Below are 25964 nucleotides of genomic sequence, written 5' to 3'. Positions count from 1 at the left end.
TGCCTCTCGGTGGTCGCTTCCATCAAATCTATGTTCGTTGCTCCTCGACGATCGGATCGAGAGCGCAGGGCTCGATGGCAGGGATAAGTATTCCGTCGTGAGACGTCGACCTGACGCCATTGAGCTTGTCGTCCAAAGATACATATGTTATCTCCTCGTCGCCAACCGAGGCTGACCAGTGCCATCAGCCCTCGGGAGTGAACTAGACTTTCGCGGCCTGGGTGAGTGTGGGCTTCATAAGATCCACCTTTGTGAGGCCGGTTACCAAAAAACCGTTCCCGGAGTCAAACGTTGTCATGAGTTATTGCGCAACGTGTCGCCATCGAAAATTTGCTGGCCACCCTTGTAAATGAGCCAAAGCAGAACCGGCCCAACGTGTCCTCCATGCCGGAGATGGCGAAGGTGAGGCATGTTCATTGGCTCCCGCAATCTTTTGCCTGAGATGAGCTGCAAGATTCCCGTCTGGTTCGGCGTAGGCAAGATAAGCGTAGTAGCCATGACAATGTTCGAACACAGACGGGTGAATAGTCTCCAGAGCAGGGTACGTGACGGTTGGGTCGAACGAGGATCGCCGCGTCGCGTCGGAGTCCTAAGTCCTGACACTCTCTTCGGCAATTGCCGGCTACCACGTGGTTTTGTGTCATGGTCCTACGGCTGCCACTTGAAATTACCTTCTAAGTTCTGCTTCAACTTGAGCTCGCCACAACCTAAGGTCACCGATAACGAACCTGTGCACAGGAAATATCTGCAGTTGTCGACCCCATCTCCATTGCAGCTGTCTCCACTTCCGCAACTCTTGTTCAAAGTCCCAATTTTCTGCATTGTCCAATTCCTGCTCCTGGTGTGGCACTCGGGTCATACCGGGTCTTGCAAATCCATCGTACAACGTCGAGATGGGCCCGAAGGCTAGAGAAGGCTTGGACTTGGCTTAGACTCATCATCACAATGGATCGCCCGACGGCACTGAGCCCACATATACGGAATAGGCGTTATCAATTGGCCTTCGCACCATCCGACCATTTTGCTCGTGATTATCTGTCTTCAAGGCCCTATCTCAACTGCTTGCGGCCACTTGCTCGTGATTGTCCATCAACGTCCTTACCGTGTCTTGTAACTTGCCGGGTGCCCTTGTTCGTGCCCTCCGAGGTGATGTCCTCCGAGATGCTTACGATGAAGTGATGTGTATTGTCCCGGAGCCGTGGTCTCGACGTTGCTCAAGCAATATGGTCAAATTAAAGTCATCGAGTTCATAGAGCGTCGCCCTCATCATGTTTAGGGCGCCGTAAACGGCCGAATAGCACACTAGAACCCCCTTGAAAAATGATATTCTACTCCGTACGATTTGTATACTTATAACGAGCGCGAATCGGAGCGCTTGTGCACGTCTCGCTGCCCTGCTTCACATCCATCTCTACACCCTATCCGGCTTGCTAGGTGCCATGGCTGATCTTTCCCAGCTAGGACGCGTCCCCGAAGACGAAGATTCAGCCTCTGGCCCGTACAATGGCGACGCGGCTATTCACGATGAACCCCGCTCTCAATCACCCGCGACCATTCATACTGTTCCACGCAGGAATTCTTCCGTCTCGCATGTTTCTCTTGACTTTTTTGATCCTGCTGGAGTCGAGCAACTCAGACGCACCATGAGCCACATGTCCGCAGCCGTCCATACCAGCGATATTCCAGACGTCCCAGTCCAGAAGATTAGGAGTCACTCGACAGTTGACACGACAACAACCCTGGCTGCCCCCAAGGGAGATGAACCTTTCGATCTAGAAAGAACGCTTAGAACGGTCATGAAGAGGTATTTGGCGCCCGCTCATTTGGTCTACTTTGAAGCTAATGGTATCTACTGCCATAGAAAAGAGAAGTCACATATACACACACGAGAGCTGGGAGTTATGTTTCAGGATCTGCGAGTCATCGGGCTGGGCTCTGCTGAGAACTACCAATCAACGTTTGGCTCTCTATTCAACCCACGCGTTCTTTTGCAGTCGCTCCGCGAGACTCGAAAACCCCCTCTCCGGGACATTTTGTCCGGATTTGAAGGTGTTGTACGCCCGGGAGAGATGCTCCGTCAGTCCCCATCTTTTGTTGCTACAATTTGTTCTCGAATACTGATACAATCGTGTAGTTGTTTTGGGTAGCCCTGGATCAGGCTGTAGCACTTTTTTGAAGACTCTCGCCAACCAACGCCGTGAGTATCGCTCCGTCGAAGGGGAAGTTCACTACGATTCCTTCTCGCCCGCTGAGATCGAGAAACATTACCGCGGCGACGTCCTTTACTGTGACGAGGACGACATCCATTTCCCCACGCTTTCGGTCGACCAGACGCTTTGCTTCGCCGCAAAGATGCGAACTCCTCACGTACGAATGGACGGACAATCGCGTGAAGAGCTCGTACGCCTATTCGTAGATTGTCTGGAAACGGTCTTCGGTCTTCGACACGTGAAGAATTCCCCCGTCGGTGATGCCGCGCTGCGTGGCGTGTCTGGTGGTGAGAAGAAGCGGGTTTCAATTGCGGAAGCACTTGCATTACGGTCGAAGATCAATTCTTGGGATAAGTGAGTCCATCTTTCTGCTTTACACTCAACCCACACTGTCTCACGTTGCTTCGTGGAGCTCTACGCGAGGACTTGATGCGTCTACGGCACTGGAGTTCGTCAGCGCTTTGCGCATCGGTACGGACATCGGGCGTATGACGACCATCGTATCTTTGTACCAAGCAGGTACGACCTTGCATTATTTTTTATTGCCTTTCCTTGCCCTAACTTGAGCTCTTTATTCAGGCGAGCAGCTGTACGAACACTTCGATAAGGTCTGCGTCATCTACGAAGGTCGTATGGCATATTTCGGATCAGCCAGCGCAGCTCGTCAACACTTCATTGATATTGGATTCAACCCGGCTCCCAGACAGACCACCGCAGACTTTCTCGTTGCTGGTGAGCCGTTCATGCCTCTACTTGACAGAATATCCTCCTCCATGACATCCCCTTATCCTAGTGACCGATCCAAGTGCTCGTATTGTACGCCCCGGGTTCGAGTCCCGCGCGCCACGCACTTCCATTGAATTCGCAGAACATTTTATCGCTTCAGAAGCTGGCCTGGCTAATCAGGCAGATATCGGCTCGTATCGCGCTGAGTTTGTCGGTAAACCGGAAAAGATACAAGGGTACAAGGAAAGTGCTCGGGCGGAACGTGCCACTACTCAGAGCAAGGCTAGTCCGTACACGGTCTCGCTCTTCATGCAGGCCAGGGCGGTGTCTCTTCGGAGACTTCAGATTTTAAGAGGCAACATGTCGCACGAGATTATCCACCTAGTCACGTTCATCCTTCAAGCTGTCATCGTCGGCACTGCCTTCTTGAACATGGCCGAATCGACGTTAGCGTATTTTTCTCGCGGCGGCGTGATATTCTTGTGAGTTGTTTACGACGCCTTGAAGAATTTTGATGTCTGATATCATCGACCTTCTCTGTTTTCAGTGCCCTTCTCTTCGCGGCATTGACATCTATGTCCGAGATACCTGCCCTGTTCGTCCAACGCCCTATCGTCATCAAACATTACAAGGCCGCAATGTATCATCCTTTCATCGAAGCTGCAGGTATGTAGCGTGAATCTCTCTTGAACCGGAAATCACACGCTGACGAATAGTACAGCATTGACTCTCGTGGACATCCCCATCACCTTCTTCACTCTCTTGGTCTTCGGTGTTATCTTATACTTCTTGGTTGGCCTCCAGCGTTCAGCTGGCCAATTCTTGTACGTTGTTACTCACTGATTCTGCCATTTCCCTGATGCAAATTTACATCATTCGCAGCATATTCTTCATATTCATCTTCACGATGACCATCACCATGAAGGCGTGGTTCCGTACCATTGCTGCCGCTTTTGGAGCACCTGCGCCTGCACAGACCGTTGCCGGTATTTTGCTCCTTGGTCTAGGTTGGTCATCACCCCTACCCTCTCTGTTTCTGGTTCTCACTGTTTTGGTCCATCCAGTTCTCTACACCGGCTATGCCATCCCAAAGCCTTCCATGATCGGTGCTCTTAGGTGGATCACATATATCAACGTAGGAGGTCCTTCTCTGAGACAAAGTGTATTTGCTGATAATGATTTTCACGAACTCGCTGTAGCCTCTAAGATGGGGTTTCGAGGGTGTGTTGTCCAACGAGTTCCACACCCTCAACGGTACATGTGAGCTCTGTTCACCCGACTCGTGATGTGTCAATTGTCATAACATGGTATTCAGGCGCCACATTTGTGCCCAGTGGCCCTGGCTATACCAATATATCCCTGTCCAATCAAGTCTGCACAACAGTGGGCTCTGTGTCAGGCTCTCCTGTAGTCGATGGCAACAGGTTCATCTCGTTATCATTCGGGTATTCCTTCAGTAACGTGTGGCGGGTAAATAATGCATCACTTCTTCGCTCGCTTTTGCCGACACATGAACCTCACCACCAACCATTTGCAGAACTTCGGCTTCGTCGTTGCTTTCGGCGTTCTCTTCATATCTGGCCTTCTACTCGCTACCGAATTCAATACGTCTACGTCCGCCCGAACGTCATCCACCCTGTACAAGCGTGGCACCACAGCCCATCTACTCACAAACAAGGAAATCGACGAGGAGAAGGGAGGTCCTCCTGAGAAGACGCCCGTCGGTGAAGAAAACAATGTCGCAGAGGTCGAAAAGGCACTCGAAGCCACACCGAGAGCGCACGATGTCTTCACTTGGCAGCATCTGGAGTATAATGTACCGGTAGGAGGTGGTGAGATGCGCCGACTGCTGGATAATGTTTCGGGATATGTGGCACCTGGAAAGCTCACTGCTCGTAAGAATTCTCACTCACGCCGATTCTCTCAATGATCCGATATCGTAGACTGACGACTGTCTCCATCATTTCATAGTTATGGGCGAGTCTGGCGCTGGAAAGGTGCGATACCTCCCGCCGAACTATGTGGCACAGGCCAGAGTACTTACTTTCGTGTTGTTTTGAGACTACTTTACTCAACGTGCTAGCTCAGCGTCAATCGACGGGAATTGTCACTGGAGAGCGTTTGGTGAACGGACACTCCCTTCCCACCGACTTCCAAGCTCAGACGTACGCCTCGTTTCTTCTTTCGTCATTCTGTTCTATCCCTTCGACCTCACCCTTGGCTGTTTTCAGTGGCTATTGCCAGCAGATGGACACTCACCTCCGCAGTGCAACCGTCCGCGAAGCTTTATTATTCTCGGCTAGATTGCGTCAGCCCGTTAGCGTCCCCATGGAAGAGAAAGAGGCATAGTAAGTCTGCACCTTATCTGGGCCACGCCGCTGAGTGTCTCGCTAATATTATCTTGCAGCGTCGATACTGTGCTGAAGATTTGTGGGCTCCAGAACTATGCGGATGCCATCGTAGGATCTTTGGGAGTTGAACACAGGAAGCGAACTACCATTGGTGTCGAACTCGCCGCCAAACCCAAGCTGCTCTTGTTCCTGGACGAGCCGACGTCTGGATTAGGTCTGTAACCATAGTTTCGAGCTAAGATGCTCACGCACGTCTCATTGATCATCCCGCACAGACTCGCAGAGCGCTTGGGCTATCATGGTCTTCCTTCGTAGGTGAGTGTTTCTGACGTCCGAATGTATGTTCCGAATGTCGAGCTCATTTCCTTCGGTTTCTGGCAGGCTGGCTGATCACGGACAAGCCATACTCTGCACGTAAGCCTGTTCCTTTACTGTATATGGGCTGTTGACATCGATCTTTCTCCCCAGCATCCATCAGCCGTCTTCGGAATTATTCCAAGTGTTCGACCGCCTCCTTCTCTTGAAGAAGGGCGGACAGACAGTCTACTTTGGTGATCTAGGTCCCAATTCAACAACGATGCTCGACTACTTCGAGAGCCACGGCGGTTATCCCTGTCCTCCTCAACACAACCCTGCAGAATACATTCTCGATGTTATCGGTATGTTCTACCCTCACATTCTGCACCTTGAAATATGACAAACAATGATCACACAGGTGCGGGTGCCACCGCCACGACTGAAGTCGATTGGCACGAAATTTGGTCGAAGTCCGACGAGGCGAAGGCTGCCCAGAAAGAGATTGACGATCTTCTTGCCGAGGGCCGTGACCATCCGCCCGTGCAGACTGAGATTCACACCGAATTCACAACAGGCTGGTTGTACCAAGTAAGAACTCTTCTGAAACGTGATTTGCAGCGTCGCTGGCGTGACCCACAATACGTCGTCGCCAAGTTGGCGCTAAACGTTTTCGCTGGGCTCTTCATCGGCTTTACTTTCTGGAAATCCAAATGGACTATTCAAGGGACGCAGAATAAACTCTTTGTGAGTCTTCGTGCGTGCGTCTCTTATGACGAATGGAAATTGATGGTTCTTTCTAGGCTATCTTCTTGGGACTTGTTGTATCCGCACCTGTCTCAAACCAGCTGCAAGTTCTCTTCATCGAAGCACGCAGCATCTACGAGGTCAGAGAGCGGCCGAGCCGCATGTATAGCTGGACGGCTTTGATGACCGCACAACTTCTCGCAGAGTTACCATGGAATATTTTTGGTGCGCTTTTCCCCCCTTCCAGGGCTGCATCCAAACTAATCCGCGTGATCTCCCGTTCTTACTGTCTAACCAGGCTCAAGTCTATACTTCCTCTGTTGGTATTGGACAGTCGGCTTCCCTACCGAGCGCGGTGGATACACCTACTTGATGCTTGCTATCATGTTCCCGTTATGGTACACGAGCTTTGGGCAAGCCGTCGCCGCGATGAGTCCGGATGCGCCAATCGCAGCCTTGCTTTTCAGTTTCTTGTTTTCATTCGTTATCAACTTGTAGGTTTTCGAGGTTTCTTCTCGACGTCTTTGGAGAAGTCTGATCTCTGTCCCACAGTACTGGTGTCCTTCAGCCTTTTGCTCGACTTGGTTGGTGGAAATGGATGTACCGGCTCTCACCCTTCAATTATCTAGTCGGAGGTCTTCTCGGTCAAGGTTGGTTTTTTCCCCAGCGTCTATGTCTTGACCAAAGTCCGTGCTGATTGCTAATGTCGTCTACCAATAGCTATTGGGGGCTATGAGATTACATGCGCCGACGTGGAATACGTGACCGTCTCCCCGCCAACAGGCCAGACATGTGGCCAATACCTTGATCCCTTCATCAGCGTTGCCGGGGGCTACATCGTGGATAGCAACGTTACCGATGTGTGCACCTACTGCGCTTCTCGTACGACAGACGAATTCCTCGAGGGTAGTTTCAACATCTTCTACTCCCAACATTGGAGGAACTTCGGCCTCTTGTGGGCATATATCTTCTTCAACGTGAGTCACTCTATGCCCGTGCTATCACAATGAGTATTGACACCTGGTTTAGGCTGCTATGATCTACCTTTTGACGTATATTTTCCGCATAAGAACTGGGAGCCTTCTCGGGCCACTGAAACGAATTCTTCCTCACAAGTCGAGCGCTAAATGATTTTATGACGGATGGCCTCAGGTTTTCTTTCTTCACCGGACGATACGGCACTTCACTTACCTAATGATAGATGTTTACTGTATTCTGCATGGGGTCGTCGATTGATTAGACAAGCGAACGCCCCTTCTTTATGCGAACCGAGCTTCTCGAATGACTGCCTTGCTCGTCAGCGTTTATAATACCAGAGAACCCATCGCCACCTTTGCGCCACTCATTTAATTGTGTACATCGAAGTAGCGCCACATCTACCGGGGATCTCCGCACTCGCCGTTTTCACGGGAGTCGGCATGCTGTTTTGGCGAACAAAGGACTTCCTGTACCCGGGCGAATACGTAGCGTGTGACCGGTGGCTTGTAAGTTACCAATTCGTGTAGTACACTATCGCGATGATCCGCAGCCTCGGTGTCGGTCGTTCCAGGGTTCAACACGTGGGTAAACAATCCCTAACATCAACGCCTATATAAGGAGCGAACTCGGCTTCGATCGCATCTTCCAACTTTCGTCTTGACCGCCATCATCCTGCGTTAACATCGCCAAAAATGTCTCTGACCTTGCGCTACCCTCCAAACTTCGCACCCCATCGACCAGACACACTCTGTCTTCCTCGCTGTTATGACGACGAGGACCACACTGAAGAACTGGCTCTTCAGATGGATTCCTTGATTCCGACTCAGAATCAGGCTTCTGTACGCGTTTTTGCTGGCCGTCTAACCTCCATGGCGGCTGGCCCACAGAGTTGCTCATACATTCCAGTAGTTTGCAAACTCAGTTACACTTCTAAAGGAATGGGTAGCCTTGCATGGGAAGCCCTGATGTACCATAATCTGCACGATCTGCAGGGAACTGTCGTTCCTCGCTCATATGGTTTCTTTGAGGAACAAGGCCACGCTGCCTGTCTCGTTCTTGCGTACGCAGGCCAGCCATTGAATACTCGTTTCGAGGATCTGAACAACGAGCTCAAGTAAGTTCAGCCACGTATCAAACCCGCCACTACATCCAACTTACTGTATACTCTTCGTATCCGGGTGCACAGGGAACAGATTATGGATGCATTCAACCAGATACATGAATGTTGCGTCGAGCACAACGAAGTCGTCGAGAAGAACGTACTTGTGAATGATCAAGGTCATGTCTCCGTGATAGGTTTCGCGATGGCTATGGGGACGGCCTGTCAGCGACACCTTCTGATACCTCCCGTGGGTGGTCTCGGACCAGACGAGACAGAGTTCGGATGCGAGGAACTGTACGATTTGGGATGTGAGATGAAGATGTGGCGACCTGGTGAGCACCATCCCCTTCATCTTCAGACACCGTCGTCTGTTCGAAAACACACTCATGGGCCAATTTCATGACCAGCAATCGTTGATGTCTATGGACGTCCCTGTCCAGTCTCAGGATTGAATGACCCACAGGAGCTCATCGCACACCGACCTCAATATTGGAGCCAAGAACGAGCCGAGGAGGAAGTTCACACCGTCCTCCTTCGATACATCCAGAGATGGTTTCCACATATTTTCGCCATGATCCCACAAGGTAAGCTTTTTCTGGTCATATTATCTCACTCTCAGAGCGACCTTTGAACTAACCAATGCCCCTCCTTTCGGATGACACTGCGCCTCGACAGATGGTCAACGTCATTGGCCCAAATTCAACGCCCGAGATGGCGATCACGAGCTTGATCTTCTGGCACACAACATGAGCAAAATGTTCTATGTCAACACAGAGAGTCATGACAGCCTGAGCCTCGACATGCTGGCAGACAGCTTTGGCAAGTCAGTCAAGTTACAATGCTAGTCCTCAGCACGGTTTACTCTACCCTATTGAGTTCGATCTGTTCGACCTCGGGGGCTGGCATCTCAGGGTCATTTCTGCGTCTATCTTTGTGTATATCTCTTCCCATCGTTGTCGTCGTTCTGTGTAACTTGGGCTTATCATCTGTACTCTGTGCTCGTGCGTTCCTCCTTCAAGCGGTTTTTATACTTAGATTCCTTGTTCGATCACTGTAATATACCATCTTCTGGATCCTGACATTCTCCTGACCTCGGTCGTCTATGATGTTCTCAGTTTGTCACCACAAATTGAGAGCTGGCACGGCTGATTGTCGCTCGGTGTCAATGTGTCGTGTACTGATCTGCGCACGGACCATCTCGCCATCAGTCACACTGACACGCGCCACCGTAAATCTTCTCACGCTCGGACGGCTCACTTGGTATATGTTTGAGGAAATTCGTCCCCGTTATTCGAACAAGTGAAGGCATGGAATTGACGTACGGTAGACGACCTGCATGCGTATGGAATATATAATATTGCCTAATGGCATTACTACACGATTTGATGGACTTCAGCAGCACACTGTAGGTGACGCCACACTACTCAGAAACACCGTTTACGGAGCAACATGGAGCAATACGGAGTAGAAAGCGAACATCAGAGTGAATGGGAGACAGCGATGATGGAGGAACCGGGAACAAGTACAGTACAACAAGGAAGTACACACGATTGGTATCGATGAGATTTACGTAGCAGTAAGGGTGGAAGCACAGCGCAGCGATGAATGCAGGAATGAAGAGGAACGGAAACGAGCAGGCAAGACAAGTGATTTTGGAGAGGAAAAAAAACATCCGTTCAAACTAGCTCGCAGTTTTTCGCCAAACAGGCCTGCCGCTCTCCCTCCCTCTCTTTCGACTGTCCTCCTTTCGCAGGCCTCAATCCGTAAGCTTCGGGATGACATTCGTCATCTGGTCGATATTGATGAACTGCACCCAGCTCTCCAGATCCTTATTACTATCTTGCCACACGAACTTGGTGTCCGTTGTTCCCCGGAAGTGCGCCGTCACGCACTGGTAGCTCTCCTCGACCATCACGCCCTTGCGCTGCACTCCAAGCTGGGCCTTGTATAGCCGGAATTCCCACCCACACAGAGGCTGCCCGTCGCCCGTGCATGACTCTTCAGGGATATTGAATTCGAGTCGCGACCAGTCGAATCCCATTGGTTGGCCGATGGCCTTCATGTACGCCATTTTGAGTGCAAGGAGGATGCAGAGACGGCGGAGGACGACGTCATCCGCGAGATCGGGGGTGATGAAAGAGAGTTCGAGTGGGGTGAGCTGCGAGAGGGGGTAGTTATGAATATAGGCCCATATTCATCTCGTTGCTGGCCGGGATTTGTCTGGAGAGGCAAGAAGAGGAGGAGACGTACCTTGTGTGAAAGTGATTCTGCATATGCCGCCACCGTAGCGTCTCTTGGCTCTACCACCAATTGTTTGATTCCTAGCCCGATATTGATAACTTCTCTCTGTTTCCCTTGGACCATGACCATCCCAACTAAAGAGTTCTCGAAGGCGCAATGGTATCCTATCATCGACCGCAGGTGATGTTCCGGATTGACATGATCGAGCATCTATGCACCACACCAGACCATCCCAGACCATCCATTCGCCCACGCCAATCCCCAACATAGACAGAACATGAGCACAATCATACCACACGAGGGAGCAACGAGGATATACGAAGCCGAACGATGGTGGAAATGAAAACGCCGAAGGAAGTGATACGCACCTGTTCTATCCAATGCTTCCCCGAAGGAGTCTGATGGTCCCGCCACCGCGCGCGAGGGATACGACGATGCCTCATCATGAGCAACGGCATCATGTGCGCTAGAAGCTGACCTGTATGTATGAATCCATGCTTAGTTCGTGAGGATGACAAGATGCGAAGCTGTTAGGAATGAGGCAAGGCGCGGGGGCGAACTCACGCAGCGAATCACCAGAGGTCGGTTGGTGGGCGATGTTTCTTCCATGGGGTACTGTCTTGTGTACTAGATCGTAGCATTTCTCGTATTCCTGTAAATCATGAATGAGGATGAGAGATCGTGTTGTTGAGCCGGGGCCTGTCGTTCAACAACGGGTGTGGCGCGGCAAGAAGTGACGGCAAGGAGGAAGAACGAAAACGTGACGAAAGTGAAAGTACTCACGTCCGCGGTAACCTCCCGGTTCAAGTAGAGCATCCACACTAACAGTGGCGAATTCATCGCTGTCAATCCGGCGTGCGGTGCGATGGACTACGAAAAAGCAATAGGAAGGAAGAGAAAGTTCAAACGATGCGGCTCGTGTCTGACTCTGAAACGCTCGGGCCTCGAGGCTGTGTGTATGTTGAAAACCGAACAAAGCTATCGGCTGACCGGGGCGGCGCACGGGTGGATGGATGAGATGGGATAAGGAAAGACGCGGGACGACAGTTGATGGGGAGGCGATTTATATGTTGCAAAACGAGACAATGGGGGGCGCAATAGAACAATATGGGCTGGGGCACAAGGGGGGCGTGTTTCTGGGTGAGAACGTTGCAGTCAGGGGATACTTGGATGGGTGCCGATGGTGCTGTTGATCAATGCTGCGTGCTATCTACATTCGGGCTCCCACATAACAACTGTGCTTATTTGTACAAATCGCATCACTATTTTCGGTATGTCTTTGTGCAACGAGGCGCAACGCGTGTCATTCCGCCAGGGCCTTTCGAAGTTTCCTTACTGTTTATCTGATGCCACGCCACATGTGGTGCCCACAAAAGAACGACCGGAGACGGCAACGATTGGGAAAAATGAACTGTGTATTGATGCATGCCAAATATCGTACAATGACCAAACTGAGCACATTGTCCCTCGGTAGGGGACAAGATCTGCACCTTATCGGACCACTATGCGCTCTCCCCCGTGTCGCCGTATCGATGCCAATGGTAATATGGGCCAAAGCTACAACCATACCCGGGCAGTACCTTCGGAGAGCTGGTGGCGTTCTTCTCAACACGAGGGCTATCATGCTTGTATCCGAGTCCTGACGAAATATGCAGGGGCCGGCACCGGACAATTGACGAACGGCAGCGAGCTCGAGGTCTGAAATGGAAGCGACGTGAGAGGAGAGCCGCTAAGACAGTAGAAGAAGACGATTAATCCATATACCAGATTCTGTGTCCTCGTCCGATGCTGTATGAGTATCCTGGGAGAATAGAGAGAAGCGCTTACAGATCACTAGTACGACTGTCTTCGGTTTGCTGCTCGACTGTTGTCGATGTAGCCAGAATCAAGGTCCACATTCAACTGGGAGAGTATTCTGCGATACTGGATAGACATGTCGACAAAGTGAGAAGGGTCGTCGGCCACAGTTGCAGATATTCGAGTGGGACCGGAAAGAGGCGTTTGGGTAGCGAGACCTACGTGTCTCAAATATAATTAGATTGCAGATAGGCATGGCGAAAGTCGAGATTTCGTGTGGCAGTATAGTGTGTATATCGTGGGAGCCGGTGTGGATGAGGCTGACGACGCTTTGAAGGAAGGAAGCAGCACAGAATAAGAGGGAAGATCGCCATCGCTGAAACTTGGCGCGATATCTGACAGCCAGAGCGAAGAGGCCACAGCTCAGGCAGCACGAGAACAAGAGTGAGGTGAGTTGTAGGAACAAAGGGGATCAAGACAGAACGGACGATAGATGTGCCAGGCAGAAAGCTATTGGAAGTGAGATCAAAGCGAGGTATCGCTCGAGATGAAGGCATTGCAAATCAGAGCCAGACAAACAAGGTATCCTGGACGCAGGATGATAGTCTGAGGTCCTCAGGCCGTTACTGGTGAATCCGGAGATCTTGTTCTGTTCAGATTCCCCCGGGATCGGGAGCTTGCGAGTCCCTATCATTGATCGGAATCCATCGCGGGAAGTAAAGATTCATTTTCGGTGTCTTGAGGAACGGGCCAAAGCACAGGAAGGTAATGATACCGCGACCATTCTTCCGTTCAATGATGCGGGAACTAAGAGAGGCTAGGGCAACGCATGGAGCAGTGAGAGGCGGCATCGCTAGCGCTGAAGCGCGAAGTAGGGGATATTTTCCTGAAAGATGCGTCGTCAGCCGTCGTCATCCTGTGTACTTATTCCGGGGGAGGAGGGGGCTGGTTCATTGTTCAGATCGTCGCTGAGTTTTGGAAGCGCATCGACGCTACCGAACAGGACGTGGTGGATTGAGCATTGCGTAATGACACCGAGGCGACCCATGAACTGGACTAAATATTGATTGTGGATACGGTTCAAGAAAGTTCGTGAGCATGAAGTCAGGTAAGTGGGCACTCACACCTTGCATCGAAGGAAAAGAACCTTGTCTCCGAGGATATCCGATAGCTCTAGTCTCTAAAGCTCCCGCTACGAGATATGATCAGTTCTTGAAGTGACACAAGACCTTACTAGGTGAAAAGAGGCTATATGATAAGTCAGCTATGCGCTGCCTTTCAAATGTAGAACGAAGAGTTATCTTCAGTCTTCAGGCCGAATGCGCAGAGCGGAACGGGATGGAGGGAAGTCAGAACGGACGCGGCGTGGGTATATCTTCGGAAGGAACCGGGCGGAGTGGCGGCGGTTCAAACATTGAACTTCTTAGCCGAGGCGCAACTCCTGACTTGCGCACCTTTGCTCGCGATGCACGACTTCGAGTTTCTGCTCTGGAAGCACCAAAGATTCTGAGAACTTTAAAATCTGTCTGAAGCGATATCACGAGAGCCGTATCTTTGTTATTATTCAAAACCCACGACACATGTGGCTGATTTACTACCCGTCGACACTGACAGTTATTTCCTGGTGTGTCCGATTTCCATGCAGAATAAATCGTGTACGGCTCCTGACCTTACTCACTCCATTCCAGTCATTCAAAATGTCTTCTCACAACGATCCGCTTGAGAGCCCCTTCCAAGGTCTACGACCGTACATATCATCGGATCGTCATGCCGGTTGAATAAGAATCCTGGGGTTCGGCCTCAGCTGGACTAAAACTGCACTCTGAGCTTGTTGCACCGATATAAACCTGTGTATATTAAGAACGCCAAAGCCTTAGGCCCACCTCCACCTCCACATCCTTCTTCACTTCGCCCGATCTCGCCACAAATCCGCCGATGACAGCCTTAGCCATTCGATACGCCACCAGTCGATGTTACGTGTGCAAAAAGTTTGAAACCCGTGGTTGCGGGTTCTCTGCAGATCCGCGAATCCCTCTGAATCTCATCTTCATCGCATACGGGATCGGGCTTTCTCTATCTAGGCGCTTCCCAATGTTTCAGCGGCATAACCGATTCCGATAGTTTCACACCCTTTTGTTCTCGTCCAATGTGGAGGATTTCTCCGGCACTAAGGTGCTACTTTGGCAATTTCTGGTATACGCAGAGAAGTTCCAGGGAAGTTCAAGACAGCAGTGGCGTTTGGGTTTGTTCTATGATGGTCATTCTTATATAGGTTCGAACTTCATTCGTCCTGAGCTGATCATTGTCTACCTTTTGACCTCGCATCGACAGCACAGTTGACCTTTCCATGGCCCCATCGTTGGACATATTGGGTCTGCTCTCACTTGGAATCTGTGTCGTAGCTCTTGCTCAATGGTCCATCTCTCGTCGAGTCCGGTATCCTCCGGGCCCCTATTTTGCTCTTCTCAAGATTGCAGCGGCTCGTGAAGAGGCGCAAGAATTGTTCATGAGATGGGGGCGCACATACGGTACGTGCATTCCCTAGCTCTCACCGATAATCTTGACTTCACGCTCTGCAACTACATAGGCGATATCATCCACATTCCTGTCATCAACCGGTCGATGATCGTGCTAAATTCTTTGACTGCCGTTCGTGATCTCATGGAGAAGCGGAGCGGAAACTACTCCTGCAGACCAAGACTTGTCTTGATAGCTGAACTGTATGTCTCGGGTCTCCAACAGCCTAGCACATTGTAGTCATGCTGACGGAAGTATTACGAAGAATGGGCTGGGACACAGTATTGTAAGTTTTTCTATCTTTTTTCTTTTTCTTCTTCCCTCCCTTGACTTCCTAACCTCGATGCTCTAGGACAAATTTGCCATACGGTGACCAGTTTCGGAAACAGCGCCGAATAGTCCAAGATCACTTCAATTCCCAGGCCGTCGTCGCTTTGCGTCCTTTACAGCGCAAAGAAACCTGCACTTTTCTCCTCGGAATTCTGAACAAACCAGAAGCTTTCGAACGCGAGATCAAGAGGTACGTCTTGAGCTGCATCGGGATGATAGCGAATATGACCATGATTCCGTGATGTAATGCTGACTTTCCAAAAGGGTAGGCAATATTCGCATTCGCTATCGGCGCACTCCCTGAGTTTCTTCCTCCTCAGTTCACCGCCGGTAGTATCATGAAGATAGCGTATGGACACACGGTGACTTCGAACGATGATCTATATGTGAGATTAGCGGAGGATGCCACCACGGCGACTGTCGCCTCAGGTCTGTAAAGTTCTATGCCCGTCTTCTCATCCTTCGCAGTTCTGAACGTCAGAGCAGGTGGTCCCGGCGCCATGCTCGTGGACTTCTTTGTATGTATTTCCCGCTCTCTGTTGAGGTTATCTCTGCCTGCTGACTTGATGCTGACTCTTGCTCGTCACCAGCCGGCATGTGCGTTTTTCCGTTCCACGTCGACTTCGGACGCTTTACCGCTGACTGGATGCTGATTATCTTCGTCATAGTGAGGCATATTCCGACATGGATGCCGGGAGCAGGTGAGTGACCTTCACACATCCTCATCGAGACGTGAAACACTTAGTCGTCATCATATGTGCAGGTTTCAAGCGCCATGCCCTCCAAACGCGGGCCAAAGTTGAGCGGTTGATGGATCGACCGTTCCAGATGGTCAAGCAGAGCATGGTACGAACTCTCTGAATGTTTGAACACCGAAGCTTATTTGTCTTTGTAGGTCTCAGGAACCGCCATACCGTCGTTCACCTCTTCACTCCTAGTCGAATATCAGTCAGCTGGCAAGTGTGGCATGAAGGAAGAGGGCGATATTAAGTCTGCGGCTGGGGTTCTATATGCAGGTTGGAGCAAACCTGTCTTCTCGTGGGTTGAAGATACTTATAAACGGTACAACTCCGCTCACTATCTCAGCCGCAACGGACACGGTGGGCAGCCATCTTTGCGTTTTCCCGGAGAAACTCTGACGTGCTCTGGCATAACAGACGACAGCCATTCTGGCCGCGTTCTTTTTAGCTTGGACTTTATACCCCGAACCTTTCGCGAAGGCACAAGCGGAACTCGACTCTGTCATAGGCTCTGACCGTCTTCCGGACTTTGAGGATCGCCCATCCCTGTCTTTCCTGGACTGCATCATCAAAGAAATGTACCGGTGTGTAACGGAACACTCGTGAGTTATGGCGCTTGTTCGCTGACATATTTTCTGCTTAGCTGGAGCGCTCCAGTACCGTTAGGTACATCTCCATCCTCACCCCTTCACACATCTCGGTTCCGACTGACCAATGGCTCTATCTAGGCCTACCTCACCGCTCGATGAAGGACGACGTGTACCGTGGATACGACATCCCCGCAGGGACCATCGTGTTGGCCAACATCTGGTAGGACGCCCGTCGTTTCTGCTGCTGTACGGACAAGCGCTCAAATGATTCTTCAGGGCCCTCTCCCGAGACCCGACTCTCTTCACGCAGCCACACGATTTTTGCCCCGAGCGATACCTCAATCTTGACGAGGAAACCGCCGATCTCATGGATCCCAACATGATCTTTGGGTTCGGTAGGAGGCGAGTCTTGTACTTCTTCCGCTTTTTTTTTGTTCTTGCGTTCTCATCGGACACATGTTTTACCGTTTCAGAGCCTGTCCAGGGCGGTGGTTCGGTGACGGGAACATCTGGCTTATTATCGCCTCGACACTGGCGACGTTCAACGTCGAGAAAGCGCGAGATGCGAATGGAAAAGAGATTACCCCTCCCGCCGCCTTCGCGGGCTCTTTTGTTAGGTGGGTCTTTGCTGTCCCTGGTTCTCGGAGAGGCCGCCCTTCAACACACTGATCACCATCCTCCAGGCATCCGAAGCCATTTCACTGCGCTATCAAGCCACGTTCTCTGAAGGCTGCGGACCTCATTCACGAAACTAACGCGAGCTTAGCAGCTTGATGCTTATACATATCGATATATACCTACTCCGATTTTCTCTCAAGGACCTTCTTTCGTTATACTTATCCTCATCTCTTCTTTCCTACTTGCTGCTTACTTTATCCCATTCGTTGTATCCATGGTCCCTACTCCGCGTTTCGAGTAAGCGACACTACATGTTCTGGAATAACGGGCTGCGTTTTGCGCCTGACGTCCCCATTTGTAACAATAGCCACCTTAACGTCACCTTCGATTCTCCTTGACTATATATATACGGTGTCATAGCAGAACGTGCTTTGTTGTGTTGTTCAAATCTTTTTCGTTTCGTTCTCGTGAAAGGTTGACGAAATGCTATTGGTCTCGATAAACTCCGGGCCCAGGATGGTAGTCGCTCTCCGGAATTGTAACGTATCGGCTGTTATGCCTTGCATTCACCGGAAGCTCTTCGGGCACTAACAGATCTGGGACAAGTACTTCGAAACTGGCGATGTCTTATGGAGCTTAAGATACGCACACCGGAGATTACGCTCTGGACGACCGATGAGCGACTAGGTGGATACGTTGCTTTGTCCCGACATTCGCGGTGATAATGGGCGATACAGTCGTGGCACTCGACTTTGCCACCCATGAACGCCCTGCTCGCGCTGAGGCGCAACGTATGATTTGGAGGGCCATAGCGGCGTAACAAAGAATACCTGGTCCTTAGGAACCAGGTTTTGCCTGGAGACGGAAAAGCACTTCACCTTCCAAATAGGGAAATTTCCTGCTCGTTTGCTCGTGTGACTTTCTGCCTTGATCCAGACTTTCGACTCACGTGCCATTCTGCCTCGATCTCGAACTTGTGATGGCATGACGCAGCGTTAGTGACGTCATACCCTATGCCCTTTTGCACATTCTTATTTATTCGGGCGAAGGTCTCCACTCCCTCTTGCCCTCTTATCTCGCCTTCGCGTTCCGATTCTCTCACCGAATCACTCTTGCGCCATGCAAAGCTCTCTGTCTCGTTGGATCTGTGGTCTTGGATGCGTTAACTGTGAGTCAAGGATGTTACTGCGGCCAATTAATCCAACTCAGTGTTTTTTGTCGTCGTTGTTGTCAGATACCATCTTGCCCACTCTCTCTCGTGATGTAACAACTATCATGCATGAGACCGCTGATTGTGCCTACGGGCACCTACCAGCCGGTCATCCCATATGCTCGTCTTGTGGTGTGTTCAAATGAAACCGCTAAATATTTTGATACTTCGACTGACGTACTCCTCAACAGGTATGCCTGCCGTGTCTCCGATGCCGGAGCGAACAGATTCGCGTCCGGAGCGCGATGGACGCAGCTCCACCCCAATCTCTCTTGCTGAACGGCTCCGAGGAGGTGCGTCATCTCCAGTACCAGAGCCTTCGTCTTCACCCTCCCCTCCTGTTTCCCCACCATTCTTCGATTCCAAACATGAATTCTCTCTCGACCACGTCGAAGAAGGTACCCATGTATCATCGCCTATAATCAATCCCTCCATTCTCAATTCTTGGTATTCGTTTGTGTCGTGTGGAACATTTTTGGATGTCTCTTCTGGTCGTAAAGGTCGTAACCAATACCATATCCTGGTGGTCGTTCGTGACGTGTACTCATTTCTGTCACAATGTACGTTCTTATCTCGTGCGAATGTTCAGCGCATAGCGCAGCTCCACGATGTTCGAGTCAAAAAGTCCATGACACAGTCCGAGTCAGTGGAAGCCTTCTCTGGGCATACATGTAGTGGGGATTGCTCGGTCCAATATGTCTTGTGTAGCCGTCTGAAAACTTGTCGGTCCAAGGTCCGTCCTGTGCGGCACGGGCAACGTGCCTTTCGTGTCGATCCCGGTGCTCTGGTAGATGCCCCCCCGCCAACATTCGACGTTTCCACGTTTCGTGTGAATCCCAATCAACCTCTGCTCGATATTCCGACTTGGGACTATCATGAGCCTTACCCTGCCTTCCCAGAGATACGGGATGAGGCGTTCAAACTCGACATCATACGGGAGTATCAGCAACATATGGATCTGTCAAACTTTGAGTGGTTCGCGTGTGCTGTTTGCGGACAACGTAAATTCTCCTCTGAGCTTCAGTCTGTTCACCCTGAGGATCTCGATCTTACGCTCCTCCGTAACGACACAATTCCTCCCGGTGCGTGGCCGACGTTGTACGACTTCGAGCTATATGATCGCGCACTCTTGGAACCTGTTGCGTTGGGTGATCCGTGGAGCCTTCAAGACATGTCTGTCTGTGATAAATGTATGTCTTCTCTCTCTCGAGGCAGTCAGCCACTCGATGCCTTGGCTAATCACCAGTATTACGGGTGGGATTCACTCCCCGCCGACGTCGCTGAAGCTTTCCGAACCTCTACAATGATGGAGCGACAGCTCGTCTCGGCTTGCCGTGCTACTACGATATCGTGTACGTACAAAGCTGACAAAGGTGGAGTGCGCGGCGCTCGTCAGCGTTACTGTCAAGGCAATGTTGCGATCATCCCACAGGACATATGTTCGCTTCGTCGAGTTATCCCACCTTCTCTGGAGGAGGCCCGTGACCTCATGTGTGTGCTCTTTGTGGGTCGTAACGCTGTACCCACTATGGAGACCGTGAGGAAAATGAATCCTTGCCTAGTCTCGCGGCGACGGGTTGAAATCATGATTCGCTTTTTGGTCGAGAACAACCAGCATTATAGACGATTGGGTGTCAGTTATAGTGCAACTAATCTGATGGCGATCTGTAGCGGTCCCGGCTTTTGTGACGGCGACGATATCGGGGTTCCAGCTACTCTCGACATACAACATTTGCCATTGGGTGATGGCGCCACCGAAGCCGTGACTTCTCGATACGATCGTCCTGGGAGTGCCCCGTTCATTATTCCGCCTGACGCAGTATTTATAGAGACTACTGGTTTCGCGAATGCTTCACAGGGTGCCATCACGGACTCGCAGATGAAAGCCCGTGCTTTGAAGTGGTGTCTTGATGGTCAATCATTCCTAAACGTCCGTGCGGGAGATCGACTCTTTCCCGATCGGGATCACCGCATGCTCACGTTTGTCTTCCCGTACTTGGACCCCTGGGGCATCGGCGGATTCAATAATCCAGCCAGACATTCTTCGCAGCATATTAGTATGCAACACCAAACAAAAAATCTACTGGAGTTGTATGCATCTCCTTTCAAGCGCGATGCTGCGTTCCCTTATGTCTGTTGGAACGCGATACAAAAGCTTGACGTATCCACAAGCCTACAATTCCGGGCGGAGGAGAAGCATTTATTGAAACTCGTCGACGAGGTCGCTGAGAATGTAGATGTTCTCAGCGAAATGACCGCCAAGTGGGAGGCGGACGAGAAGCAGATGCCATCGACACGCCGAGAGAAGCGCATGGCACGCCTCATTGACAAGTTGTCTGTGGCTGCAAAGGACCTCAAGGGATCCAATGGTCGTAAAATGGCAATGCGGAACCATATTAGATCGATGTTCAAGTCGTGTGGTTGCCCAGCGCTGTTCATGACTTTGAATCCTGCAGATATACATTCTCCCCTCATGCAGGTTTTAGCGGGTATCAACCCAGAAATAATCGGTCGAATGACGGCATTCGAGCGCGCCAAAGTCGTCGCGGACAACCCTGATGCCGCTGCAAAATTTTTTGACTTGGTCATCACCGCCTTTCGTGATTACATCCTTCGAGCGAATCGACCCGGAGGTGGTCTATTCGGTGACTGTTTTGCTCATTTTGGTACTGTCGAGGCACAAGGCCGTGGTACTCTTCATTGCCATATGCTCATTTGGATACGTGGCAATCCGAACCCGCAAAGCCTCAGAGACCGTTTGGCTGTAGACCCAGCATTCCAACAGGCCATGTTCGGCTGGCTTGAATCTATCATCAAGTGTGAGTTGCCAGGGATGCAGCCTATGCTGGCTAATGGTCCTCACCCTGAATTCGACCCACCCGATATACCAAATGATCCACGTACGTTAGGCTCGCCCCCAGTGCCCGCAGATATGAAGCCCGAGGAGCTTGAGGTTTTCAGGCTCAATTTTCAACAATTTGTAGCGGAAAGTGCTATAGCGTGCAACTGGCACGAACACAGGGAAACGTGCTGGAAGTATTTAAAGAAGGGCGAGCCTCGTAACAGTCGGACTTGCCGAATGCGTATGAATGGGTATACTCGATCATTTACAGAGCTTCACCCAGATACGCAAGAAATACTGTTGCGTCGACTTCACCCATGGATTAACAGTTATAACGACGTCGTCATTTTCTTACAACGGTGTAACATGGACATCAAATACATCGGGTCCGGGGTTGCCGCCAAGGCATTCGCTTTTTATGTGACAGACTATATCACGAAGCCAGGGCTGCCCTTGTATTTAGCGTTACAAGCTCTGTCGTGGGCTGTCAAGCAGAACGATGCAAAGTTTATTCATCGCCCCGATGCTCCAGAGCTCGAGATCAAGCGGAGTCTATTGACCAAGATCGTGAACTCTATGATGGGAAGACAAGAATTGTCTCATCAACAAGTGATGAGCTACCTTGTCGGGGCCGGTGACTGCTATAAGAGCCACGACTTCCGTGTGCTGTACTGGGTCGAATTAGATAAATATATATCTCACCCTGATCGCCGAGAGTCGCCAACGACTATTGATGGCATCCGGCGAGATGCACAGGACGACAGAGTAGATGACTTTGATGTCGATGCTGAAAGGATCGAACTCGAGAGCCATTTACCTGAGCCGATCGATGACCTGGACGAGGAAGAGCCAGAGGATGACGACGGAGAACATACAAACTCAGACAATTCGAAACGGTTGATGACACTGTCTCGTTACGGCGTGGCAAAATCCGGACTGTTGGACGATTATACTCTTCGCAGCAATGCAGAACATTTTGAGAAGCTGTGTGTCTGGGATTATATTTCGCTGGTGGAGAAGGAGACTATCCGCTCTGTAGACGCTAAGAACGCGCGTGAAGCGGTACAGGCTGGTGATACCGTTGACTATCGAAGCAGGAAAAGGGAGAGTAGCAAAATCACACTATCAAGTCCTATGAGGTTCTTGAACGAGACACATCCATTGTTTCACACCCATGCGTGCCATCTACGATCTCGTTCGCGATTTCTGCCGGTCCTCATTGGACCCACTGTCCCCAGACAAGATCGCTCCCCTGAGGAGCGTGAACGTAGCTGTCGTGCTCTACTCATTCTGTTTAAGCCATGGCGTACAGAGACCGACCTTCGTGATCCGGGGCAATCATGGTCATCTGCGTACGCGCAATACGCGTTCCCACCTCATATACAATTTGTGATACAGAACATTCATCTCGAGCACGAGTGTAAAGATGCTCGAGATTCCTACGCCGAAGAGCGTAAGATGGGTCGAGTGCGTGCATTTTTCGACGATGAAGATCCTCGTGCTCTTCTAGGAGACGGTGGAGAAGGTGGAGAGTGGCAGGAAGCCCTGCACAATGACCCTCGTCTTGATCAGGCGATCGTCTTTGGTCCTACTGATGATTCGACTCGTTCGGACGGAGAGGCAAAGAAACAAGCCACTGAGGAACGAAATGCCGGACATTTGGATTTTCTGCTCGATGCTCTCGAGAACGCGGGTGTCATAGACAATCCAACCTCCCCTGTGCAGGGACCACTCAATAATCCATCCAGTGTAGACGACGGGTTATATCCCGAGGATCTGGTCGAAGATCAACGCATAGAAATGGAAAAGTTTCGGAAGTTGCGCCGTCCAACAACCTCAAAAAAACGGAAACGTACCGAGCCACATTTCCCGCATCGGCCTTGTCCTGGCCACGCGCCACCCATCACTTATGTGGATCAAGTCGTCAGAGATGAGATTTGGAAGAACTTCCCTGGGTGGGAAGATTTGAATTTCGAAGACTCGTCTCCTGCCATGGCTATCATAGAGAAAATCGCCACAGATATGGGTATCGCAGACAATTTAGAACAGAGGACAGCGTTTGAGCTCGTCGGTCGCCACGTGATGGAGAGTGATCCAGAACAATTGATGATGTACATCGCGGGCGAGGCCGGTACGGGAAAGAGCCACGTGGTTCGGGCAATTGTAGAGCTTTTTGTTCGCTTGGGTTTGCGTGCTCGCATACTGCTGGGCGCACCAACTGGCATCGCCGCTATACTTATAGGCGGACATACAGTACACGCTCTAAGCTACTTGCCAAAGTCGAAGTACCAGAACGATCTATCGGTGCTCACTGAACTCTGGACGGGCGTGGATTATCTTATTGTTGACGAGATCTCGATGATTGGTGCTCGATTCTTGGGTCAGGTCTCACGTCGCCTTGCTAGTGCTCGCCCCTCTGGACACACCAGCGAGGCTCCTTTTGGGGGTGTTAACTTCATAGCGCTGGGCGATTTCGGACAACTCAAGCCTGTCAAACAGAAGTCTCTGTACTCTCGAGACCTTATCTGGGGTCTGGATCCGAATGAAGCACAGACAGAGGACGGGCAAGAGGCTCTGCACGGTCTCAGTCTGTGGAGACAGATCCGAAAGGTTGTCAAGCTCACTCGAAACTATCGCCAGGCTGCAGATCCCGTATATGCAGGTATAGTTTCCAGGGTCCGTGTTGGGCAGGCCACCACTAAAACTCGTAGGTCGGAGACGTCGGATTACGAGCACCTGCTCAATCGACAGCTTAGTCTTCTCACGGCCCAAGCTGCACGTTCACCCGAAGGTCTTTCGTCACTTTCTCGCTTTCGGGACTGCCCCATCATCGTCGTCAACAAACGTGAGCGCGATGCCATAAATCGTAGAGTTGCCGCAACAAAGGCGAGGCAGGCAGGGCGCATCTTGCGATATTATGTCGCACAGGATCGGGTCGGTGGCCAGCCCGCCAGTGGGCAATTTGCTCTCGACTTGCTTAGAGTTAACTCTAGTACGACTAAAGACCATCTTGGGGTGATACCGCTGTTCGAGGGTATGAGAGTTATGATCACGGAGAATCTGGACATGTCTCACAAGTCTGTTAACGGCGCCGAGGGTACAGTCACTCACATCAAGTATCGTGTTGTAGGCGGACAACGTGTCGCGCGATGCGTCTATGTTCATGTTCCAGGCTCCAACATTAAACTGGAAGGTCTCCCTCAAGATGTTGTACCGGTATTTCCATCCCGGAAATCATATACGTATATTGCTACTGACAAGTCTACGCATACTGTCTCTCGTGAACAGGTACCGTTAATTCCAGCCTACGCATATACGGATTACAAGGGTCAAGGGCGTTCACTGGACACAGTCATGGCAGATGTCGCCAGCAGCAAGAGCTGTCAGAGTCTTTATGTCATGCTCTCGCGCGTCAAGACGCTAGAGGGTCTAGCTATTCTCAGGTGGTTCCCCCAGGAACGAATATCTCAATCTATCAGTCACGAACTACGCGATGAACTTGCGAGGATAGATCGTCTCTCTACGTCTACCCTGCGCGGAAGACCATAAAATCTCGTTTACACGATCGCCGTCACCTCGTCCTCCTTTTGATTTCACTTTCTCTTCGGATTCTCTCGGTGAGCGCACCCATTCCTCTTTTCTCTTCCTTTTGCTAACTTTTTTTTTGTTTTCTAGTATGAGCACTGTAGCGGTGCCGGAATCAGCGCCGGATTTTGTTCTCCGGGGTCATCCTAAAGAAATGAAAGCCGTCGTCGACGTTTCTCCGTATGCCACTCTCCTCTTCCGTGATTATATTTGTTCTCAACGGTTTATTAGGGCACGTACAATTACGCGGATACCCTCTATCATTCCAATCGAGCTATGGACTCGCGTCATCGATGAACTCCCTCTCCGTACCATGCTCGACCTCAGTAGGACGTGTCGGGACTTTAGGGAGCTGGTCTACCGCCAACTTCCGGCCAACGTCAGGTCCAGGTACCGCGCGTTCATATCAGACGTCGATGGGTTGGAGGCGGTCATGCTATATTGCGATGTGGTGGCTTGCGGGTCTTTCGTGGCGTCCTTAATCAGTGGCGCATCACACTGGGAGCCACAAAATCTCGACTTCGTTCTTGTTGGAGCACACAAGGCGGGCAAGTTTACCGACTTTATCAAGGCCAACGGATATGTGGAGGCTGTCGTGCCTTTCCATCCGTCCACCATGTTCGGCGACCGCTTCGCTCACGCGTACGAGAGTCGTCGCATCTTTTATCGCTATTCGGACAACGCGCAGATCACCATCATGCTCTGTACGAGCTCATCTACGTCCTCGGTACTCAACAAGTTCTACTCGACTCTCTCGTTCCAGTTCATCACCCCTCAATATCTCTGCTGCGCGTACCCCAGCCTCACTCTTTTCGATAACGCCATTCTCAACCCCAACGCCCGCCACGGGAAGGAGACTAATCTACTCTGGGAGAGGTACGACAAGCGGGGGTGGGATCATTGGACGTGGGCTACCAACGCCAAGAAGTACGCCGGGGAGAACCCGTCGTGCTTCTTATGCCCGCACAAGTCACGTTTCGTCGGCGACTCGGGGTGTCTCGTCGTCCCGCTGACCCGGGTGGACCTTTTCACCCCTCGCGTCAAATTTCTGCGTGAGAATGGCAATCTTTGGGCGCATGGTTTACG

At 51.0% G+C, this 25964-nt stretch overlaps 7 protein-coding genes across 7 annotated transcripts; 6 read left to right on the top strand and 1 right to left on the bottom strand.

Moving 5' to 3' along the window:
- Positions 1 to 1439: 1439 nt before the first annotated feature.
- STEHIDRAFT_172830 (uncharacterized protein) lies at positions 1440 to 7459 on the top strand (the record flags this gene model as incomplete). The annotated part of the gene is made up of 26 exons (XM_007310725.1): positions 1440 to 1804; positions 1862 to 2076; positions 2135 to 2564; positions 2623 to 2729; positions 2790 to 2942; positions 3004 to 3418; positions 3484 to 3602; positions 3658 to 3760; positions 3819 to 3943; positions 4001 to 4071; positions 4136 to 4196; positions 4252 to 4406; positions 4474 to 4831; positions 4908 to 4933; positions 4998 to 5101; positions 5168 to 5284; positions 5344 to 5501; positions 5563 to 5602; positions 5669 to 5701; positions 5756 to 5946; positions 6003 to 6328; positions 6385 to 6553; positions 6627 to 6822; positions 6881 to 6978; positions 7049 to 7305; positions 7358 to 7459. 26 exons carry the CDS (start codon positions 1440 to 1442, stop codon positions 7457 to 7459), a joined length of 4494 nt encoding a protein of 1497 aa, XP_007310787.1.
- A 539-nt stretch (positions 7460 to 7998) lies between these two features.
- Positions 7999 to 8860, top strand: STEHIDRAFT_163050 (uncharacterized protein; the record flags this gene model as incomplete). Its single annotated transcript, XM_007310724.1, has 3 exons — positions 7999 to 8420; positions 8493 to 8702; positions 8767 to 8860. The coding sequence occupies 3 exons, from the start codon at positions 7999 to 8001 to the stop codon at positions 8858 to 8860; spliced, it is 726 nt and encodes a 241-aa protein (XP_007310786.1).
- An 856-nt stretch (positions 8861 to 9716) lies between these two features.
- On the bottom strand, positions 9717 to 11685 carry STEHIDRAFT_172829 (uncharacterized protein). Its single transcript, XM_007310723.1, has 5 exons — positions 11433 to 11685; positions 11214 to 11301; positions 11018 to 11127; positions 10659 to 10859; positions 9717 to 10566 (listed from the first exon to the last, which is right to left on the bottom strand). The coding sequence occupies exons 1-5, from the start codon at positions 11487 to 11489 to the stop codon at positions 10165 to 10167; spliced, it is 858 nt and encodes a 285-aa protein (XP_007310785.1). The 5' UTR covers positions 11490 to 11685; the 3' UTR covers positions 9717 to 10164.
- Positions 11686 to 14780: 3095 nt separating this feature from the next.
- Positions 14781 to 17619, top strand: STEHIDRAFT_87742 (cytochrome P450). The gene is made up of 16 exons (XM_007310722.1): positions 14781 to 14974; positions 15034 to 15166; positions 15229 to 15249; positions 15316 to 15487; positions 15614 to 15722; positions 15777 to 15815; positions 15962 to 15994; positions 16057 to 16139; positions 16189 to 16309; positions 16380 to 16393; positions 16451 to 16617; positions 16677 to 16699; positions 16762 to 16843; positions 16900 to 17034; positions 17097 to 17240; positions 17307 to 17619. Exons 1-16 carry the CDS (start codon positions 14794 to 14796, stop codon positions 17395 to 17397), a joined length of 1548 nt encoding a protein of 515 aa, XP_007310784.1. The 5' UTR covers positions 14781 to 14793; the 3' UTR covers positions 17398 to 17619.
- Positions 17620 to 19757: 2138 nt separating this feature from the next.
- STEHIDRAFT_68702 (uncharacterized protein) lies at positions 19758 to 20384 on the top strand (the record flags this gene model as incomplete). The annotated part of the gene is made up of 1 exon (XM_007310608.1): positions 19758 to 20384. A coding segment is annotated over one exon (627 nt), but the record flags the coding sequence as incomplete, so codon positions are not given.
- A 426-nt stretch (positions 20385 to 20810) lies between these two features.
- Positions 20811 to 21128, top strand: STEHIDRAFT_32816 (uncharacterized protein; the record flags this gene model as incomplete). The annotated part of the gene is made up of 1 exon (XM_007310584.1): positions 20811 to 21128. A coding segment is annotated over one exon (318 nt), but the record flags the coding sequence as incomplete, so codon positions are not given.
- A 408-nt stretch (positions 21129 to 21536) lies between these two features.
- STEHIDRAFT_68460 (uncharacterized protein) lies at positions 21537 to 21968 on the top strand (the record flags this gene model as incomplete). The annotated part of the gene is made up of 1 exon (XM_007310589.1): positions 21537 to 21968. A coding segment is annotated over one exon (432 nt), but the record flags the coding sequence as incomplete, so codon positions are not given.
- Positions 21969 to 25964: the final 3996 nt, after the last annotated feature.

The sequence above is a fragment of the Stereum hirsutum genome, assembly GCF_000264905.1.
Source record: "Stereum hirsutum FP-91666 SS1 unplaced genomic scaffold STEHIscaffold_21, whole genome shotgun sequence".
Classification (NCBI taxonomy): Eukaryota; Fungi; Basidiomycota; class Agaricomycetes; order Russulales; family Stereaceae; genus Stereum; species Stereum hirsutum.
Note: the sequence above shows the minus strand (reverse complement) of the source record. Positions and strands in the feature narration are given on the sequence as shown.